Source organism: Phodopus roborovskii, unplaced genomic scaffold, assembly GCF_943737965.1.
Source record: "Phodopus roborovskii unplaced genomic scaffold, PHOROB, whole genome shotgun sequence".
Lineage (NCBI taxonomy): Eukaryota > Metazoa > Chordata > Mammalia > Rodentia > Cricetidae > Phodopus > Phodopus roborovskii.
In genome coordinates, this window is record NW_026126549.1 from 2,101,946 (window position 1) to 2,125,515 (window position 23,570).

The 23,570-nt window shown below is 42.3% G+C and overlaps 1 protein-coding gene across 4 annotated transcripts in view; it reads left to right on the plus strand.

Moving 5' to 3' along the window:
- The window catches only part of Arhgap26 (Rho GTPase activating protein 26), a 369,188-nt gene that overhangs the window by 287,952 nt on the left and 57,666 nt on the right, over positions 1-23,570 (plus strand). For all 4 annotated transcript variants that reach the window (XM_051201017.1, XM_051201020.1, XM_051201018.1 and 1 more), the window contains exon 20: positions 6,720-6,870. In XM_051201017.1, coding sequence (XP_051056974.1) covers positions 6,720-6,870 — 151 coding nt within the window. The remainder of the gene's footprint in view (positions 1-6,719; positions 6,871-23,570) is intronic.

Genomic DNA, 23,570 nt, shown 5'->3' on the forward strand with positions numbered 1-23,570 from the left:
GACTGTTTCAGCATAATCTGGAAGATCAAGTATTTGCTGTTCTTTCTCATGAATCTGAAAGATGAATTGCATTAGGCTGGGGAACAAGTATGGAAGAATGAATGGATACCTTTCATAAAGAACCCTTGAGACCAAACTCTATTTGAGCCTCATTCAGTCACAGTCATTACTTAAGGAATGTACCAGCCATCATGCTAAGCCCATCATTATTTCTTCTCCTGCCCCTAATTGATAATCCTATGAGGTAACACTGAGCTGCAATTTATAGGCAGATAAACTGACTTTAAGCAGATAATAAGAATATGTCACCCGGATGCCCTCCCTTCTATCTTTTCAAAGGGACAGTCATCATTGGTGGGGGTGGGGGTGGTTATAGAAGTGAAAACCTTGCTAAGCTGAGATATAGAAGCAGTAAAAACCATCTGTCCCAGCTTCCAGGGATACTTTGGGGGCAGTTGAGCCATATTGAATGAGTTCTTTAATATGCAAACTGACAGTCTATAGCCAGGTGGCAGCCTCTTCTCCATACCCAGCAGCAGTGCCTCTAAAAGCAATATGCAGTCAGGGATGGTTTTAGCTTATGGGGCCAATGCGCTCTCATTCCTGATCACCTCTGAACAGATGGGAGGAAGTTTTTCAACTGTGCTACCAGAAGGATGGTAGCAAGGGAGATTACTGTTTAACCCCCGGGTTTCTGCACAGATCACCTCCCAGCAGAAACAGGGACTGATATATCTGAGTGAAGGGCACAAACACCGAGCTGTTTTGTAGAGCCAGGACTAAAGAGAGCCTGCAGCAAGATCTTACACCTTTGTGATTTCTTCCCAGAGGCTGCATCTTGACAACAAAGAGTGATCTCATCCCCAAATGTTTTAGTATTTACACAAAGATGTTGAAATGAACTTCTTGGAATAATGGTTCTTAGACATTGGCATGAATTAAACTGTAGGTAGATTAATAACAATATGGATGCTCCATTTCTGCAGGGCTGTCAGAGGCGGGGGACCCAGACCCTGGTCGCTACACTAACTTAAGGTAGACCAATGGTGGTTAAGTAGAATGGGATCCTTGACATTGCTGGTGTTCTGTTATCACCAGGCAACCTGTAGAGCTTTCTATTTGTCAGGGAGTAGAGTGGGCTGGCATGGTGACTGTGAAGAGAGGCCCTGGAGTCAGACTGAGTAATTCTGATGCCTGGAAGGTATCGCTCTGCCTTTCTATACTTTCATTTTCTCATCTGTAAAACTGATCACTAATAATAGCTGTCCTGGAGGGTAATTACCGTAATTGAATGAGCCAGTGCATGTAAAGTTCATGACATGAGGCCTAGAACACAGTAAGCACCTAATAACTGTTGTCTATGATTATGATAATTATCACTAGGCTGTAGTGTCATCTTACCATTGAGTAGGAATGTAGTCCCCCTCTGGTCCAGCAGATTCCAAAGGAGAGGCCTCCAACAAGGGACACGTCGCTGCCCTGCTTCCAGAAACAGCTCCCTTAATGCTCAAGTACAAACACATCAGAAACCTTGGCATATGTTGTTCAGGGTTGGTAGGGGTGGATTAGGGACAGGAATGGATTCTTGGGCATTGTTTCATATGGATCATGTTAACTAGCTGCTGGGATTATATCTCTGATTAATTCTTTTAGCTCGCTTAATGCATCCTGGACCTTCTCCCAGACAGGCTCAGTGAGAGTCTAAAACTTTAGCTTATATGCTTCTCATATGTGTCTTTCTTGTTGAAAATGACTGGGAATTCACACAGTTGAGAGGCTTATGTAATGTCTTTCTCTGAACAGTCAAAGCAGCAGCATGTGCCGTATCTCAGGTTGCCTTTGGAGATCCCTAGTGCTCTGGACACACGTGTTTGCTTTGGCAGATGACGTGCTTGTTCACACCGATTCTTCACAAAGGTTCCAGAACGTGTACTGTGGCTCTTTGTTTAATTATGTGTGGTTACTGTGTGTGGCTGAAAACCAAATAGTTGATTTTGTCATTAAAACTGATGTATAGAAGACAAATGACAATAAGGAAAGTTTAAGATAGGTCGTTTAATGGATGGAGCAAAGGATATTATAGGCTTACATCTGTAATTGTTACGAGAACAAAGTACATAATATAGCATTAGCTATTGTGTGTTCTCTCTCTCTCTCTGTATATGTCTGTCTGTCTCTGTCCATATATAACACAATAACTGAATATTACATGCCAAAATAAATATAGCTAGAACCTAGCACATATTGGAGATATATATGCTTTTCTATATTTTCTAAATTGGAGTGGAATGCATATTTACTATGTGTTGAATTTTTCTTATTGCATCATCTATTTATTATCCCAAGCCAATTTATAATGATTCATGGTATAAAAATAAATTACACATAGTTTTTTACTAGCAGTGCACAGCAGTGTAGGCAGTAAATTTGGTCATGGTGGAGAGTTTGCTTACTTCTAATCTTTCAGTTCCCGGCACAGTCATTAAGTGGGAAGCTCTGCAGCCTTCAGGATGGGGGTAGCCTCAGGACCAGGCTTCTCCGTTGTGCCTCCCTGCCTCATTCCTGTCAGTGAATTCACTCGCAGGCCAGCCACTGTGCCTTCTCCACTCTTTCTTAAAAATCTATGTTTATCGACATTTTCTTTTTTTTTTATTGGAAAGAAAAATGTTATTATAAACACTGCAGAAAGAGAGTGCAGAAGTCAGCCAGTCCCAGGCCATGGTAGACCAAGCTAGAAGCAACAAAAGTCACAGTATCAGGTGCTGCAGAAATGATCCAGCCATACACTGGCCATGCTTCTTTCTCACTCATCAAACCCTTGTTTAGTCCATCGCTCTTTGCCCAAGCTGCTGTTTTTATATGCATAAACATAATTATACACACTGTTCGTACGATGAATTTTACCACAGGCCACCTTGGCTTTTCTTCTAGCTTGGTCTGCTCTGCTATCAGGCACGAAAGAAAGCCATAGTGTGAAAAAGAATCATTTCACAGTCACCAAGTCTGGGTCCAAGCTTCCCATGTACTTGGGTGTTTCCCAGAAAGGGCAAATTCAGAAACTGCTGTGCATTCATCATTTTTATTGCAAAATTCATTGAGCTGCCATGCTATTATCATCCTATCTTGTCAAGATGATGCATCACAGACTTCATTGCAAAACTCTGACAAACAGAGGAGAGTGCACCTCCCTCCCAGCTATAGAGAATGCCTCTGGGGGTTTTGCTTGTGCCTCTCCGTTCTCTGTGTAAAACTCATGGTCTCTGTAAAGCTTCTGTCTGGTAACTCCCTTTTCTCCTCATTTTGTATTTGAGCTTGGAAAGAGGGGGAGGGAGGTGGAGAGAAACTTGTCTCTGAAAGGTGTCGTGAGTCTTTTCCACCTCTAGTATTTCGTGTTATGGAAAAATGACATATTAGCCCAAATTTTGACAGGCTTCTGCAGAGTGGGAAATATCCCTTAAAGTGCCAAAGATTTGTGTTTCGTGTTTACCCTTCAGTTCTGTGTGTTCAGAAGGCCAGGCAAGTTCAAGCCTGCCAAGACCCGTGCGTTTGGCTTGGCTCTGTGTTTCCTAGCCTTTGCCTGTGGGCTCTGTGATAAACACATCCTGCCTCCTGTGTTGGATGGGGTTGCCATTAGAGTGAGTTTGGAGTCACTTAGTAAATATGAAAAGTGCCGGAGCTTAGCTTCCACGTTTCCATGGCAACCCCCAGAACAAGTACAACATCACCAAAATTGCTCTGTGGCTTTCCTTTTTTAGTTGCAGTGATTTGGTTGCATACTTGTGTTTTCTGCTCTTGATTTGTACAGAAAACATAAACGCTGCCCACACTTACCAGCACTTTGGTTTCAAGGTCCCTGCCTGAAGCACCTGCAAAATTCAGTCTCACACAGCCACCTTCTCTGTTCTGGATTAAGAAAATTTAACTGCATATCATTCTCTTCTGTTTTGATGTAATGTGTGACCATTCATGGGGCTTTGGTGCAGAATGCATGGACTATACACCAGAAAAAATATAGTGACCTCTGACCTCTCAGATCATTTTAATGGACACTGTGTGGCCAGGTAGATTATGCTTACCCTTGAGAAGTTTATGTCATTAAGAGTAAGTCTGTATCTTCTGTCAGTGCTTTAAAATATATTTTCATCAAAAGTATCCAGCACATTCCTGCCACATGTTTACAACTGTCAATTTATTCCTCCATTTCCTCGTTCCTGTGCTCCTACTTTTGGTGACTAATATACAAAGAGGCATTCACTGACAAATTTGAGGAAGGCCAGAATTCCCACCGACTCTAGCCAGCTTTGAGCATCCCTGAGAGCTACATTCTTTATCTTTCTGTCATCCACACGGTCCTCTGTGATGCTGTTGACTTGACTGGTTGCTCCTTTGAAGTTTTCTAGCATAGATTCTGTTTTCTTCCAGCAACTATATGTCCCCAGTCTAGCTTTTGATGAGAAGGCCAGAGTGGGCCTATCTTTTGCTTTTTCTCTCAAAAGCAAGTATTCCTTTGTCCACAGGGGGGGCGGATCCCCTTTCTTAAGTGACATTACTGAGTCATTTTTCCTTTATTTCTTCATTTATTCCAAATGCTTTAGAGTTCGTCTTGGTGCAGTTTGCTGTAACCATTGAAACATTCAGTTTGCTTTTAATATCACTCCCCGATCCTTTCTCTGGAATAATCTTGACATTCCTATCCACCTGCCTACTTGCCCTCAATCCAGACTGGCAGCATATCAGAAAAACTTCTGCCCAGATTTTCAGTCTTCTCTTCTTACTTTTGGGGTCCTGAGGCTTATCCCTTCTGCTAGTGTCCACTCCATTTTCTCCATGCTCACTGCTGGAGTTCTTTTTCTTAATGGTGGTAGCAAGTCCCAGCTTGCTGGCCCTGGTAGTCAGCCTGTTGCAGCCCTTCCTTCTGTTTCCCCTCTCCCCTCCTCCCCTTCTCCCCTGCTCCCCTTCCCACTCTCCTCCCCTTTCCTTCCCTCACTGTGGAGCTACCTCTCCAGCTCCATTTCTTTATTGTGCAAAAGAGACCTGAATTCAAATGTTCATCTACAAATGAGTATGTCAGCGATTCCAGTCTGTTCCTTTGAGATATAGCATGCCTTCCTTCATATATGAAGGCTCTGGAAGAATTAACCCCTTGATTTCATGACAAATGAAATAATGGCCAGCAACACCAGTTGCTGTGACCAGTGAGTCTGGAATGAGGGAAGACGGACACTCTGAGTCTGTAACATGTTGCCCCACCAGTGGTACCCATGCCATTTAGCTGCATCATCCCCCAGATCTTTCAGTTCTTGCTTCCAAACTTTTTACGATGAGAAGAAACAGAAAGTTCTTCTCTTTGAGCAGTATTTCAATGTTTATAAAACACATTCCAGCATATGATCCCACTTGATCCTCATGACGACTAATGAGTTGTACAGCGCAGTTCCCATTCTCCCCATCTCATAGATTTATCTGGACTCTGACATCAGAGTCTGGAGCAAGATAGCTCAGTGATTCTGAGCTCCTGCTACTCTCATAGAGAACCCAGGTTCAATTCCCAGTACACCCATAGCTGCATACAGCTGTCTGCAACTCTGATTCCAGGACTCCATTAGAGCATGCAGGTGGTTCATAGGCATACACAAAGGCAAAACAGCCATACATGCAAAACAAAAATAAAATCTTAAACTGAAAAAGAATTTAAGGTCACATGGAATGTCAGAGGGTAACTCTTGGAGATTTCCTGTTCTCTACTAGTAATTTCCAAATATGAATGCAGTATCTTAGACCATGGTTTCAATTTTTTTCACAACTGCACAAACAACTGTGCAGCTCTTATACCTTTCTTCAATAAAGAATTAACTCTAGAGGCAGACGGATGTTTCTAGGGTATGGGCATTAAGTTAGTCTGGCTAAGTTCTAAGGAAATTAATGGCCAGATTCATAGTCTGTGGTGATGAGCCTTGTATTCAGAGGTATGGCATGGCCTAAGCACTTAGGGCAGTATTGGAGGCAGGGGTTTTTAGAAGAAACGCTGGCTGATCACAAGCAGTCTGTAAGGGCCTCTCTGTGTACCATCAGTGATTCTAAAGAAGGCACAAGTTAGGTGAAATCATACAATAGGGCTGTCATAAGTAAAGAACCTGGCTCATACGAAAGGTGTGGGATGTACATCCCTTCAACATGAGGAAACACTGCCTAAAATCCATGTGATGAATTCCCATTTGATTTGATCTTGTATTTCCCACTCTTTCTTTGTTTCATTTTGAAGTGGGTGGAGAGGGACAGGAGGGAGGGAGGGAGGTAGACAGGGAGGGAGGGAGAGAATAAGGGCATCTGTGTATGCACACACAGCATTTTCTGTCCACCCACCATGTGGGTTCCAAGGATTGGTACTTGATGGCCTGTGCTTTTACCCACAGAGCTACCTCACTTCCCCTACTGCCTTTGCCATTCTTAAATCTTGTCCTTTTCCATATCCCATTTTTATTGTTTGGTTGACTTGTTTGTTTCTGAAACAGTCTTACTCGAATAGCCCAAGTTAGCAATGAACTAATCTTCCTGCCTCCACCTTCGGGCACGCACTGTTCTGCCTGGCTCCTCTGTGTGTTTCCAAAGCTTCAGCCATTTCAATTTAGTCTTCTTATTTGTAAATTTTTCTATGTGTGAGAACAGCCTATCTCCATTCTATTAACTTTCATATGGGCCTTTTTTTGTTGTTTCTTCAGAGGAGCAAAGGAACAGCATCATCAACTCCAGTTTGGAATCAGTTTCCTCAAGTGCAAACAGCATCCTTAATTCTAGCAGCAGCCTACAGCCCAATATGAACTCCAGTGACCCAAACCTGGATGTGGTCAAACCTACTCGACCCAACTCACTGTAAGTATGATAGCCAATGTCTGTTTCCCACTGGCTCTGATCATCCATTCTGCTAGAATTTCTCTGGCTCAACCTGACTTTGGGTCATTGTTTCATGAACATGATTACATACTTTTCCCTGAACTTGGAAATTGGCTGGTTTATTTTGGATTTTCTTTTTAGCATCATCCCCATTAAGGAGTGTGTTAGCATACTGCTTCTTAGCCTTGATCTGTGATGCACTGTGCTGCTGAGATGGCTTCGGTAATGGCTATTGCCTGTGCTGGTTGCTAGCTCTGTGTCTGCTTCCATACAGGCAAACACTTGGTGTAGAATAGCCCTTTATGTCTTTCCCATTATGAAACCTTCATGAAATCATGTCCTCTCAGTAAAGACCGTTAAAGGAAAAGAGCCATTTCATTTTTATTTTTTGTTCCATTTGGGGCTTTGAGAGCACTTGTAGCCAAGATAAAGTATTGGGGCTAGTTGTTCAATCCTCCCCAGACACTATTCAACTAGGGTCAGAAAGTTCTCTCCTGTGACTTCAACGCACACTGTTCAGCATGCTCTTCAACTCCCCCCCTACCCCCGCCCCTGTAAATCGTGTCAGCTAGGGTCTTTGCAGAAAGAATGTGAGCTCTGACCAGAGCAGCTGAACACTCAACCATCGGCTGTACAGTAGAAGAGTTGGGAAACAGTTGACTTCGCTTTTCTCTAGTGAAAACAGATTGAGGCTCAGCCCCAGGCAATCTGCAGGCAGTTGTTTCTGTCAGTGAGACATCAACATCAGGGTAATCCAGGACAGCAGCACCTTTTCCCTGTCCCTTGCATGCTGTTATGTCATAGCATCCTAAGTCCCCCCTCCATTTTAGATACTTGTCATCCACAAAATGGGCCTGATGCTTGTATTAGAACAAACCAAGGTATATTAAATGCTTAAAAGAAAAGCAACTCTAAAACTGACTTATGAAGTGTTTATAAAGGAAATGTAATGCAAGGCTGAGGTAAAATCTAAAACTAAGCAAGGTAGGACTCTTCCTGGTTGCTGGCAGCTTTAAACCATAGCATTTGGGAAGTTGAATTGCTGGCCAGCTATCTGGTGCATAGTGTGTTTGTTCACCAATAAATGAGCCAGTGCCTCTAGAGTAGAGAGTAGTTGAATTTCTCCAGCTTGTGGGCACAGTCTCCTCTGGCTCTTGATAGCTGGACTTGCCCTTGGAGTCTTCTGGCCTTCTCTATGCTTTCTCAAGCTCCTACGTGTCTGCTCCCCTAGTCATTCAGCCCCTCATCCCACCCCCAAATCCTTCCTTGGTTCTCTCATCTTCTTTTGGGTCACAACAGTGAACCACGTATGTTACAGCTGTTCCTTTCGTGGCATGGGCAAAGTTGAATTTCTATCCTAGGTGACTTAATACTCTTGATTTTACCAACCGATACTAACCAGTGGTCTTTAATCTTTGCTATTAGCAGCTGGTAGCTTGGGTTCCTGAGTCATCACTGAGTACAGTGTGTACCCAGAGACTGTTTAGCAGCTAAATGCAAAAGGAATATGTTGTTTAAGCTGGGCGAGGAGGGGCTTTAGGGTAGTTGTAAGGGTATCCATATATGATTTGGGCTTTCATTGTGTATTGAGATCTTTTAGCCTGCTTCATGAAATCTAGAAATGTAGGGTTTTTTTTTTTTTTTTTTTTTTTTTTTTTTTTGTGTGTGTGTGTGTGTGTGTGTGTGTGTGGTTCAGATTCAGAAGTTTTCCAGGAAATGGAGGGAGAATGACATCAGGAATAGTTGTACCTGTTTGTCTTTGGAAGAGACTGGAGTAGAACTCTGGTTCTATTTCCCACAAGAATGCTGCCCCCAGGCTGAGTGAGTCACTGGATGATTCCTATGTATTTGGAGGTTAGGAGAGACAGATGCATTGGAGCTGCCTCAGGACGCCTGCTTTTGCTCATCTCTGTGTGAAGGCCTTGCCAAACTCCCTAGAAATTCTGCAGCAGGTTTACTGGTCATTTCCTAAGCCCAAAGCATGTTCTTTATTCCTGCCTTTCCAGTTTTTCCTGCCTAGAATTTTCCTGAATGGACCACACAGGGAAATTTAACAGTCCTGACAGACAGAAGTCACTGCTTTCCTCAAGTAAATTGGTTCTCAGATGTCTGTCAACACACCATGCTGTGGTGTTTGGGCTGGATCACAACCCAGCCTTTCACTTCCCCTGTCTTTGTTCACTTTGAGATGTTCAGAAGAAGCATTTGGTGCAGATAGAAACAAATATGCGGCCAGAGTGGGGGCGGAAGATCATCACTCCTTTGCCTATTAATTAGATATAACATGAAGGTCAAGTTGCTAGGAAACTACCTGTTCTTTTCAGTTCACTCACTCTTTCACCCCCATTTTTCATTGCACGTCAGTTGATCATCATGACCATGTAGGAATCATAACGAGAGAAACATGTTTGCTATTCACAATCCATTGTTACTCTCAGTTCTCTCCTTCCCAAGTTAGAACTCACACCATCAGATCTTAGAGCAAGTACCTTCACCCACTGAGCCATTTCTCGGGCTCTGGTTGGCATCATTTTATTACTGAATGATGGAGTCCATGGGGCAGAGATACTACACAGTTTATCCACAACCATCTACTGACAAATATCGTCGTTGATTCCAAGCTTTATCAGTTGTGAATAAAGCTGCTTAAGAATCTGATCAGTTCAAAAAGAAGCTAAGTGAAAATAAAACTTGAAAAGGAAAGAACTATTCATAAAGAACAACAGGAAGAGTCAGCTAAACTAACATATACAAACCGGAGAAAGTTCTACCTTACTCAGTGGGCAAATATGTCCATTTATCACTTCAAAGAACAAAGACAAAACATAAGGAGAGAGGTGTAAGACACAAGATGTCCAGTAATGATTCAGACCTAACAAATAGCTTTTATAAACAGCAGTGATTAAAACATATGCACATCAGAATTAAGAAATAGAGGCAGGTTAAAAGATGTTTTTCTAGTTTTGTTGGACTGCATTTGTAAGTAGATAATAGCTTAAATTGGATTTTATTGTGGCATATCTTGTTTTCTCCTTCTATGGTGAGTTTTGCTGGCTATAGTTGTCTCTTAAAAGTATGAAGGACATCTGTCCAGGCCCTTCTAGCCTATACAGTTTCCACTGAGAAGTCAGGTGTTAACAGAGATCAAAGCCAAATATCAGGTGGAGAGAGAGTATGCAAACTGGAGACCTCCATCAGGTCTCTCCCTTCAGAATTCAATGAAACCATGGAATAAGAGAAGGAATAATTGTAGGAGCCAGAAGGGTCAGGACACAAGGAAAACATGGCCCACAGACATCAACTAAGTAGGGCTTGTAAAAGCTCACAGAAACTGAAGAAATAATCACAGAGATTGCATGGGTCTGTGATAGATCCTCTGCATATATGTTGTGGCTGTCAGCTTGGTGGTTTTATGGAACTCCTTAACAGTGGGAGTGGGGTATCTCTGACTCTTTCATCTGCTCTTGGGACCCTTTTCCTCCTCCTGGGTTGCCTGGCCCATCCTTGATATGAAGGTATGTCCCTAGTCTTACTGTATCTTGTTATGCAGTGTTTGGTGGATATCCTTAGGAGGCTTACTCTTTTCTGAAAGGAACCAGAAGAATGGATCTGGATGAGAAAGGATGTGGGAGGGTGAAATTGGAGGGAAGGGAAACTGCAGGATGTTCTGAAAACAAATAAAATATTCTCAAAAGGTGAGGACACTGGGGGAAAAAAAAGAATCCCTATGGATGCTTGTGTCTGTAAGTTTTCAGCTAACTTGGTGAAACTTCAAGAATCCTGACTTTGATCATTTTGTAAGGAATTTTGTAAGGAATATAAATTTTCTTCTCAAGTGACCATGCTACTCTACATACACACCGGTAATGCGTGGAAGCTGCTCCCATTGCCATCTCCTCCAGCATTACTTGTTCTAGGATGTTGGCTGTGTTGATAAGAACACAGTATCTTTTCTTTGGTTTTCATCTCCTTGTGACATATGATGGAAACATTTTTCCATTTACTTTTTTGCTGTCTGAACATTCACAATTGGTGAGGTATCTGTTCAGATTTCTTGCCCACATTTTAGCTATGTTTGATGTTTACTTATCCTTGAGTTTTACAAGATCTTTGTGTATCTTGGATACTGGTTCTTTATCAGATACATGTTTTATAAATATTTCTTTTTCCTAGTCTGTAATTTATTTCTTTGTGTTCTTGGCTTACTATTTTTTATAAGTTTTCATTTAAAGGACATTGTAACAACATGGTTTTTTTTTTTTCCCACAAATCACACTTTTGGTGTCCTTTTGGAAAAGTCACCATCACAGCTGAAGCCATCTAGGTTCCACATTGTGTAGCTTAACATTTATATTCAGATCAACAATACACTTGTAGTTAATGTAGGTGAAAGTAGAAGATTTGTGTCTAGATTAATGTTTTGTCTTTACTGTCCATATCCAGAATGGAGCCTGGGATTTTGTGTAGTTTCTCAGTTTCAAAAGTTGGCTAAGTGCCTTTACCAACCCTGTAGTTCCCCCGTAGCGCACCTGTCAGTAGGCTATATTGATCTGTGTTGGATTATCTGGACTTCCTTGTCCCAACCACTAAGAGCTTCCCTAATACCCAACTAGTCACACTTTGTCTACCTCACTCTTCTCGCTACTTTCATCTGATGCTCCCTTAACATCGACTCTGAACACACTTATGAGCAGCAGCTCGGTCCCATGCCACTGCCTACCCTTCTTATCCAGGGTGTAAATTCAGGGATGGCAAGAACTCTGTTCTTCTGCCTTACAGAGGTCTAGGTACAAAATAGGCTTTAATAAGATCTGCTGACACTTACAGACAAGCTAGACTTTGGTGCTAAGTTATCAACTGCCCTTTCGTCTTCAGAAGTCTTGCTACTTTAGGAAGCTAGGTGACAAATTGCCCAAGATTGATATACAACAAACAGCCTGGTCCTAGCATGGGTAGAATGGTGGCAACTCTGGCTTTGATATTCAGTGTAGCTTTATGCTCAGACTAGTCACAGGGCCTCAATGTCCTAAGAGAATTAGTTGTCCTTACCTGCATATGTATTTGCAAAATACAAACCTTAAATACATATTGTTCAGCTGAAAAACCTTGTCTGGAAAGACTTCAACAGTGTGATACAAACTGCATGGTTCTCTGAAAATGCAAAACTCTGTAGTCTGTAATAAAGATTAGTAGTTGCCATGGATACAGGGAGAGGGATGAGAGGATAAAGATTTAGGGTCAAGACATTTTCAGGACACTGTATCTATTCGATATAGCACCTTAGTTGTGGATAAAAGATACCTTGTTTTTGTCAAAATCAGTAAACCCTATAGGACACAAAAAGTGAGTCCAAACAAGCTAGAGGGGTTAGTTAATAATGCTGCATCAGTATTGCTTTATATCTATCAGAATAAACATATTAAACCAAGATATTAGTAACTGGAAAATGTAAGAAGTAAGGGAGAGGAGAAGGCACATGGACACTCTTGTGATTTTCTAAGTCCCACACTTCTCTAAAATAAAAATCTGTTAACATATACTTTTTAAAAGTACAGATTTTCCATTTCTTTTCAAAAGGAAGAAGATTGGCTGCATGGAACCCATGTTAAGCCTGACAGGAGATGGCATTCTTTCTCTCAAGTCTCAGATCTTCCCTGCTCCACTCCCTATTCCTCTATCTGTAGGCCTACAATAGATTAAATGAGGGTCAGGGTCTTTGGTGCCATCCTTAAAAGCTATCCTTCATCCTTGGTCAGGTGACCAATAGGAAGTGGTAAAATTGACTTAGAATGACTTCTAAACCCTGGCCAAAATGCCTTGCAACTTCCAACATCATGCTCCTAGAACTCAGCCGTCATGTACAGCCATGGGTCTAACCTTAAACATGATAGCCTATCACAAAAAAGAAGCTCATTGTCTTAGCCAAACCCGAGCCCTGGCCACCAGTCACTTGAATACAGCCACATGGATTAGTTCAGGCAAGATCTACAGGAAAGCTGCTCATAGGTTTGTGATGAGTCATATGTCATGGTTGTTTTAAACCATTAAGTTTAAGAGTGGTTTAGTCAACAGCACAGTTATCTAACACAGGCCTGTGGTTTGATGGCTCCAGAGTGTTGTGTGGAGCTGAGCTACCTGGGTCAGTTAAAAATTCATGGAAATATTCCAGCTTGTAGCAGGGTGCTGTGTAGATACTGGCATCACAGATTTTAGAATCTTTTAAAGAAAGGAAGTATCTCCTAATGAGATTTTAAGAAATTAAGAAACAAAATAAAACCTGGGGCTAATGATTGTGGCCAGCAAGAAGGATGTCTCAGTCACTAAAATGGAAAGTGAGAAACCTTAGGTTTTCATTCTGGCACAAATGTAATTGGTCAAAAATACCAACCCATAGCCATGAACAAGCCCACCCCCAATCCTGGGAGCTTGTAAAGAAGTGGGACCAGTACATCCCTTAAGAATGAAGGCTGTCCAGTAGATACTTAAAGATGGCTCCTAAAGCCTCCTCCTCCTGCAAGGATCGTGAGAGTTGGTATCTGTTCAATAAGAAGATAGTGATATTGTAAAGGGAAATAAACAAATCTTGAGTAAATGTAAGAAGGATCCCCAGTACAGATATTACATACCACATTAATGCCACCAAGTTAGAAACTCCTAGGCATATGCTTTCTTAGACGGTTGGATGGAGGGAGGATGTTAAGGTTGAAAGAGGCCTGCAATATGGGCCTGCAGCCAATGTCAGAGGCTTCCCTGGGCCTTCTGGCTTTTTAAGTAGTCCTCACCCCCTAAAAGTATCTCACTGACCAGTAATCTCACATATAAGATGAATTTTCTCACCCTTTCACTTTAATCCATGGACACATACACATTTCCTCATTAGTTACATTGACTTAAAAGATGTGTGCATGCTGAATGCTTGCATATTCTGCCAGAGTTGGCTGGCCTCCTGTGCTAGCAAGCTGTGGGCCAGTAGGCTCTGGAGAAGATGCATGCTCCCTGCCTCTAGAGTGGTTTCTCTGAAGCACTCCAGGCTTTCCTACATTTGGTTCAGTTGCTCTCAGATGAGATGTGGAGGAAGCTTGCTCAGCGATATCCCTGAGCACTTTTACTTTGATTTTATTGGTTTGGCCAATGTACATGCAGCCAGCATCAGTTGAATACCTAATGTGTGTGAGCAGGTGGTCTGGGTCATGAAAATACATTTCATTTACAGACATGGGGACAGAAAGAGCAGCTGTGTGCACTGAGTGTGCAGCAGGCCCTGGGCTCAGTACCAGCACACCCTTTCCCCAAAATAAAAAGGAAGCAAGGTGGTTCCTGCTTGTGCAGATTGTATATTCTTGTAGAGACAGGAAAAGAGTAAATGAATTCTGTGAAGTAAACCCAGAGAGAGTAAAGGATACAGATTTGAAGGACAAGAGGAAAGTGACTTTGTCTCTCCTTGAGTTTCTGCATCTGCAAAGTAAGGTCATTTTATCCCCACAGAAAGGTGGCATGAAGATTAGTGAAATCACTCTTAGCACATTCCCACGTTCCCACTATGAATAACACTGTTGTTAGTACTGTTCTGAAGCCCACCTTCCCTCTGCACACACAGCCTATTCTCTCTGTTCCTTCATACACTTTAGCTTTGTGGAAAAATGTCCCCCACTATTTTGCTCACTTTCCCTAATCAACTCCCTGCTTAGAATCTAACCTTGCAAGGAGTGGCTGATGCACCTTAACCCAAGCCCTTCTTGTCTAGGCATTTCTATTCCTAAAAAAATCTAAAAACCTTCAAATCCCATGATGCATAGCTATTATAAGTTGAGACCAAATGATTCGCAAAATGGATAATATGCATTAGACAAGTGTTTGTCAATGGCATATTTTGAAGAGAATTTTATGCCTAGATGGTTATAACAGAATGTACAACTGGGACTTTCTCCAAGTCTCGTTACTAGCCACATTTTGGATTGGGGACTTTGGAGAGAGGACTTTTCCTCCCGCTAGACTGGCCCTCTGTAAAGAAATATCTCACTGGTAGATTCAGGTACCTGTAGGCAGGGAAGGTCTCCCCAGACTTGACTTATGCCTGCAAACATGGAGAAATAATTTGTACATAGAGTAGCCTTTTCCTGGTGACTCCAACTTATTCCCTGCTGTATCTGCAACATATCTGAAACTTTGTTCTGCTTCCTTGAGCCCCTGGGGCTGTAGAGTATGCAGCTCCTTAAGTGACTGGTCATACTGTCTTGATGTGGGTAGAGAATATTACTGGTGTGGCCTGCTGTCTTTTTCCAAGTTATCTTTTCTCCTGTCTGCTTTTTCCATTTTCCTACACAAGATCTCACTCACTAATTGGAAGCCCCACTGGGCTTCCCTTGCTTAGGGTGGGGCTTCCTGCCTAGTTGGACCCATCTGAATTTTATTGGATCAGCATGTTTGGTTATTAGCTGGCCATCATTTCTATAATATAAAAACTACTCAAGGCAGCCATCACACTTTGGTGATCCAGCAGAATTTCTTTACCATGCACCAGGGCATTCAGCAACATTTGGATCCCTATAGTCTATCAGCAGAGGAGGGTTGGAGGCAGGTGGGCATCTGTCCAGTGCCCCACCTGTTTTTCAGGAATATGGGAATAACAAATGGAAAAATGCCTCACCTCACACATATTCTTTTCTTTCTCTCTTTACAAACTAAAATATGTAAAGTGTCTGAGTCTTTTCTATAGACTTACTAATCTTATTCAGTCATCTAAAATAATTCCCCAAATTTGCCTTGACAGTACAGTGCATGTTTCAAGCCTCAGGGTTTATAATTATGGGTCTGAATGAATGGATTTCATTCTGAGTTAGCTGTCCTTAGATGCCTTCTGGCACCCCATTTTATAGATGTGTGGGTGGTAAGCATCTTCAGGCTGAACTTTTGGGTAGATTCTTTAGGGAAGGGGATTTGTCCTGGCATTCAACATTATTGTGCCCCTGAGGGGACCTTAAAGGAAGCCTGCATTGTAATTTTTCTCACTTGGGTTAATTTGGAAACATTATTATTTATAATTAAGGGTCTGAATGAATGGATTTCATTTTATATATTTATATATGTATATATATTATACATACATATATACAGTGTGTGTGCTTTATATATATATGTATACACACACATATAATATTATATAATGTGGGCTGTCATAAGTAGATTCAGAGTCTACCTTGGATGGACTAAATTACATTAAAGTGCATTTTTTAGGAAAAATTATTGAATCTGAGAGGCAGATGCCCCCTTGAATAGATAAACAGTCCCAGGATTGTTTTCATGCACTTCCCTATGTTAATGATCTAAAAAGCTCTGTAGATCTTCCAGAGGCTTTTTCTGGTATGGGTCTTCTGTGACAGTCTTAGTTCGACACAGAGGTTAGATGTGTGGTTCTGGGTCAGCATCCTGAGCACTCATCAGGAGCCCCTTAGATAGATTAAACAAATTCTTTCTTATACAGACACACCCTAGACCACCCAGATCAAATACTCTGGTGAAGATACCCAGAGGTTCTGCTTTACCAAACCTTACAAGTAACTCTGACCTCACTCAAGTCTTGAGAACCACTATGTGCAGTGGCACAAAGCATGAGGCTGGTGGACTTCTATGAGAATAAAATCACGATTTAGCTCATTGCAAAGCTTTCAGAGCTGAGCCTGAAGCATGCTGCCACTGTCTCATTGCCTGTGTAGAGCTGACAGTAATGGGACTGTGAGGAGCCCTGCCCTGGCTGAAGTCAGAACGGCGTATGTGGTAGAGGAAAGGCAGGACTGCATTCAGAGAAACACTGTTGAGTCACCAGTGCAGCATTGTCAGTACAGCCCAGACAACCAGTCTCAAATGCATGCCTCTTGATCGTTAAAGAGGGCAGATGGCTCTTAGGCTAGCTGGTTCTTTTCCATGCTCATTCATTGTGTGTGAAAAGGTATGATCAAGATGCTGGTATTGACAGAACAGTTTACAGTACTAAAAAGGGTAGATCCTAGTGAACATGGATAGAAGTCTGAGGGTGCTTCCCAAAGTGCAGGAAAGGGTGCAGAGTGGAGGAATTGAATAGCTTCTGCCTGGAGAAGTCATGCGTGGCTCTGCTATTTGGGCAGGTTATTTACCCTTTCTGACCTGAACCTTTTCTGTGAACCTTTGGCCAGGCATGGTGGCACTCATCTTCCATCCCAGCATTGGGGAGGCAGCAGCAGGTCGATCTCTGGGAAGTTCAAAGCCAACTTAGTCTACATGGTGAGTTCTAGGACAGCCAGAGCTATATAGAGAGATCCTGTCTCACAAAAACAAAAAACAAAACAAAACAAAACAAAAAACAAAGAAACAAACAATATCTACCTTCAAGGTACATGAGGTTATGGGATAAGGCTATTATAACAGTTAACTCAGCTGGGTGGTGGTGGCACACATCTTTAATCCCAGCACTTGGGAGACAGAGGCAGGCAGATCTCTGTGAGTTTGAGGCCAATCTGGTCTACAAAGCTACACAGACAAACAGTATCTCAGAAAAATCATAAACAAACAAACAAAAAAACCAGTTAACTCCATGTCCGATATAAGGAATCAACAAATAACAGTTGCTAGTATAATTCATATGCCAGACAGTGAGTCACAAGGGGTAGCATCTGTGGCAATCTGGTGGTCCAAGATTATATCCCCTAGTGACGTTACACATTGTAGTTGTCTTAATTTGTAGTTATGCTCATCCTGTCCCCACAACAGTGATATCACTTAGTGGTTCATTTCTCAGAACATATCCATGTTGATAAGCAATATACGAATTCTCGGTTTTGTTATTTTGATTTTCTGAGGATATCATTTTTCCCAGGCTGACATTAAATTCTCTATCTGTGGAGCTGTAAACATCTTTATCCTCCTGCTTCCACTTCCCAAGTGCTAGGATTGCAGGCATGCAGCACCACTGCTGGCCTGACACATGCCTTTTTAACCTGACCCTCTCTTTGCCTTCTCCAACAGTTTTCAGGTGCTATTTGTTCAGTAATGGCAGAGGCATGCTCTGTGCTCTTGCTTTTGTTTTCAATCTGATGTAACACAAAGCAGCCCAGATTAACTTGAAAGTGAAATGAAATATCTAAAGCTAGATTAAATGCAAATTATAACATACAACAGAACCCATTGAAGCACTCTTTATTACAAGATAGGCTTCAAGGTGTTTGTACAAAGTCAGTCAACAGATGTCTGTGTTTTCCCAGAGGAGACTTGTCAAACCACCTACCATGTTGTTTCTCTGGGTAGAGCCAACTGGAACTACACTAATTAGGTTAGAAAGTAATTGCAGTCTCAAGTCTTCACCAGGGAATAATTTAGCCTCAGGAATTCCTCCTCAGCTTCTGACTCCATGTTAACTTAACTGGCGTTATGGCAAAAAGCAAAACAATTTGTGAAGAAAAATCATTCTGAAATGTGGGCACTTAGTCATTGACTTGTTAGCTTTTCTTCTGGTGCCTACCGACTTCCTTCACAAGCGAGGGGTGTGCTGCTCACAGACACTGTCTCTATGGTACCCTAATACTCTTAACATGCTGAAGAGAGCTGGTGGCCCCATAGGATAGGGTCAAAAATGCTCAGAAGATGGATAAAATGGCTGCATTACATGCTACTCTGCTGCTTCTATTTGATATGTCTTCAGTGGGGAAGGGACGATGCTGTCCATAGAGTGATAAAGGTAGAGATGTCTATCCAAGACAATGTTTGTGGTCCTAAGAAGAGACATTGACTTAATTAAAACCTCACAATTCTAAGAGGGTTTATTTATAATGGTGTTAGTGCAGGAGAGTCACATAAGACTGTGCAGAGCACGAGGGCCCGAGACTACCAGTCACCATCCTAAGGCTAAAGGGGCACGGATAGAAAATGGTACCTGCAATGGTTGATACGGATCATCAACTTGACAAGATCTAGAGTCACCTAGGAGTCATGCATCTGGTACTGTCTGTAAGATATTAAATAGTTTAGGTTAATTGAGATGGGAAGATCTACTTTGGATGTGGGAGGGGTCATCCATGGGCTGGGATCTAGACTGAATGCTCTGCTTCCTGACTTGAATGCAATGATACCAGCTGCCTTGGGCTGCTGCCTCCATGTCTTCCCTGCCACAGTGAACTAAATAATTAACTGTGAGCCTGAATAAACCAACCCTCTCTCCCTTCCATCTTTCCTCCCTCCCCTCCCTCCTCCCTTCTTCTGTCCCTCCTTGTCTCCCTCCCTTCCTCCTTCCTTCTCTTCCTTCCTTCCATTGCTTTTTTGTGGGTCAGATAGCTAACATAGTATCAGAACCCAGAAGTGGGAAAAGTTAGGGTGAGAGCTGTGAAAGAAGCAGAGACCTATATCAAGGGACAAAGCTAAGAGGAAGTGACTTCAAGAAACTTGAATCCAAGCTTGAGCCCTGTACTTCCTCTCCCAATAGTTTTCCAGGGAACTTTACTGGTAAACTCATGAAGCCAGAGGGTGTAGCAGCTTTGCTTCCGACATTCATGCTGGCTGCTCCCAGAGAAGCAAGCAGGATGGAGAAGATATCCAGTGGTGACTCAGGCCATCCACCACAGTTGTGCAGACAGTTAGTGTCCACCAATGAAAAGTGACAGTGCATTAGAGGGTACGAGAGTGCAGAACAGGGAGTCAGTGCTTTGTGTGCTGGGCTCCATCAGCTTGCAGAGGAATACTCAGTGAGAAGAGCAAACACAGCAAGAAGATGTTCCTCACCAGCCATCTCTCTTAGCAGTATCAGTTAGCGGGTCCGTTACCTGGCCTGGTGGAATAAGTGGTTTTGATATGCAGCTATATTTGTAAACAATTCATGTGCATTATGGAATAGTACTTAGGTTAGAGCCCATGAGTATAGACATAAACAGGTATGTGTACATGTCAGGAATTTTTCTGGGAAGATAAAGGGGAATGAATCTGTCTGGTTGTCTCAGAAGGAAGCAGATGGGTGGAAAGTTTATGGTAGAAAGAACATTTTTTTTTTTTTTAATTTCAACACCGCCCTTACATAGTGAACATTTTTTTTTAACTTGTGTTACATTTTTGGTCAAAAACTCAGTTAGAAAAAAAAAGATGAACTTAGTTTTGAAATCACCTTTTTATTCATTCTCTTAAACCTTTGGAGTATGTTATTGTGAGAAGTTTCTACCTTTAAACTGTGAACTGAGGAGTTGAACGACTTGTCCTATACGAGGAATGCATTGCTCCAAGGGTTATAAATGACGTGCAGCCCATTGATTCATTCTCCCAGTGGCCCTGTGATTCCTCTCTTGACTTGTTTGGGGTTCCAGGTGGTAAGCAGTGGCTTGGAACACAGCATAGGAAACCTGTTATGAAGAAAACTGAGTGCTCTCTCAGGTAGTTAAGTGGAGTGGATTCACTTAGAACCGTGCCTCAAAGCTATTTCAGAGTTCATGCTAAAACTGCGAAGCTCTAACTTAAAGAAGTAAAAAGTTGATTTCATCATGGCAGCTACTCATGGCGCCCCTCCCAAGGCCTAGCCAGTGCTTCTTGATGGAGTAGTTCGATTACTATATATAGCGTTTTCACCTGATCTGCTATTCCCCATCTGGATCTACCCCATTTCCTTTAAAAAGCTCTATTTTAAAGTTGAATATATAATGGAAAAAGCCTTCACTCCTGACCTTTATAGAGACACCTTAGAGTTACTCAATAATAGTCAGCAGTTGCCCTGGTAACCTCAGACACACTGCTCAAATAACCTGCATTCATCACCATCCCCTGCCTTCAGCACAATGAGATCACCTGCTTAGTGTTAATGGAAAGAGGACATTTTAGTAAGTTTTTAACCTTCTCAACTTCTCTTGTAAGAAGAGAGGTGATAGTGTTTGTGAGTACTCACTAAGTGGTTCTTGTTTTGTTTCTTTTGTGACTAAGGCACTGAAATCAAATGGAAAGCATCCTAGTTTTTTGAGCAAATTGGAGAGTCCTGTTCATTCTGTTCAGTTGTGTGCTCATAAGCTGAGGTTCGATTAGGTGGAACTTGCAGGCTAGAATGCAAGATGGTCATGACAGGTCTGTCCTCATGCCAGATCGCTGAAAGGATAAGTGAAGCCCATAACTTGTGTGCTTCGACCCTAGCTAGAAAGTCAGCAAAGGCAAAGCTGAAGCAGGAGAGGGGTCTCTTCAGATGAGCTGGTGGGCGGCACATCTCAGAGGAAGCCTGCATCCTGTAGCATTCAGATGTTGTGCTTCACCATGCAGGCCTCAGAGTGGGAACTCCATGTGCTTGCGGGGGAGAAGCGGACCCTGCACCCTCAGCTGTACACATCCATCCTCTTTCCCATTCCTCCCTGACCCTTTGTGTGAAAATGGAATTAGAAGACATATGTCCTTAGTCATCCCATGGCAGCATTCACAGTATTTGGTTGTCATAGTGAAAACAAATTGGCAGGAGGTCAGGAATCCAGTCAGAACCTCGGGAATCCTAGAGACAATACCCAGGAAAGGCAAGATCCACGTTAGTTAGTGACTGATGTGGTCATCAAAGACAATATTAGACCCAATACTGTCCCCATGGAAGTCTTCAGACATCTCTCTCTCTCTCTCTCTCTCTCTCTCTCTCTCTCTCTCTCTCTCTCTCTCTCTCTCACACACACACACACACACACACACTCCCCAGCATACCAGTTGCTTTCATTTCTCTGTTTATATCTCCATAGAATATTCATTTTCATCTTGTTGTTCTGTGTGGATGAAGAAGCCACCAATGGGGTATTTGCTGCTGTGGTTACTGCATTCTGGAGCACTCACTAATCTAGAATCTGCCAGGTCTGACACATAGTCCCTTCCCAGTAGATTAGATACTTACTCAGACCCTGTTGCTGGAGTCACTGTTCCAGGCTCTGTGGAAGAAGCTGACTTACACTATTTGCTCAGATTCCTATTGCCCATTACATGATAGCACACTTCTGTAACTCACTGAGATGAGTAGCTTCATCATTTACACAAAAATCCTTCACGTTGAATGAAGCATCTTTACAACTGTACATTGTATGTACAGGGATTCCAGCCCTCTCCTATCTGATTTTATGTTTGTATTTTCCTTGTGTGCTGTAGTCCAGCTTGCTTCAAGCTTGGAAGAAGAGTTCTAATTAATGACTCACCCAACTCTCAGCCTGTTCACTAAGAGGCTTCCTACCTCTCAGAAGCTGCCGATTGTTCGGCAACAGCTTAGAAAAAATCAGACATTGAGACATCAGCTTTATAATGACTCCCATAATTCTTATATCCTCCAACTTTTTTTGCATTAAAGAGTGATGTAGGAAAAAAGAAAATATCAAAAAGAATTGAAAACTGGAATCTGTCACTTGAATAGAGAACATATTTAATGCCTATTCCTCTTAACATTTCCACAGGACATACACACTTACACTGTTTTCTTCCTTCCAAGTAACAGTTTATTGATATGTGTAGTTGCAAAAAAATCTGTGAGAGTTTCATATATAAAGCCCTACCCCAAGCATCCTGTTAAATAGACATCTGCTTCAGACTGTGGCATTGCTTTCTGACCTTCTATAGAAGGGAAAGTTTGGCAAGTCACATGCTATGCCAGTACACAGGAGCTTTGGCACTGCATTGCATTCAATACTCACTTCTCTGTGTGAGGTTAGAGGCTTTCTTCTTATCTCGGTCCATAAGGAAATTCTTAATCAAATTCCTCCTTCTTTCTGAGCAAGTTATGAAGTTCTACCTTAAGTTTCAGCATGAATCCATTAGACCCTATGCCCACAGCCACTACCCAAATACAGGGTTAGGGTGAAACTAACTCTCCTTGCTGTTTTTCTTTGCATACCTGACTGACTGTTCCAGGTTCTTCTTCCGCTTCTAGGAATGTCAGCTCCTGGAGTTTCTTCATTTCAACTGTGTACCAATTCCAGGGGCCACACAAAGGGAGGCTTAGTTAAACCAGCATTGAATCGATCCTTCAAACCCAGCCAGCTCTGAACCAGAGCAGAGACATGCTTAGCCGTGACCTGAATGCTCCTGTTGCAATGGTCTGAGCCAGCTTTCCACTGTATGCCCTGGGTTTTTCGTTTGCCTTATACAAACAAATTTATAGCATAAATCACTAAACTTGGCATGCCTCATGAAGGATTAGCTCTCTGTGTGCAAAAACATTCACAGAAACCTAAGACCCTCATCTAGGATCTGAATATGTAATCAGTGCATTGGTCCCCAAACAAGAGAGCAGTGTGATTTCTGATTTCATGTAGACTCCCTTTTGTTTTTTGTAGAGCCTTATGCTTTGCTCTACTCTGGAGTCATGTAGAAACATTGCAGTTTGGAGTAAATAAGAAAAAGAAGACACAATCTCTGTTCGGTTAAGCTAACCTGTGTTTTGCTGCCTAAGATTGCTTTCCTATATGCCACTGTGGAGCTAGCAGCCAGAGGAAGGAAAGTGTCTGGGCAAAGCTGGGGGTCTATTCAGGACCCCTGAGAGCCTTGCTCTGGCACAGCAGAACAGAACATGTGAGTTGAGGTTTGGGGTAGTACAATGAGGCAAGGGGTTCAGCTGTTGTCAGGGAGGAACTTTGGAGGAACTGAAGTACCTAAAAGAAGGCTTTATGGGATTTTGTATATGTGGTACAGGAGGTGAATCTTCTTCTATGTCACCTCATGAAGTCCTCAAT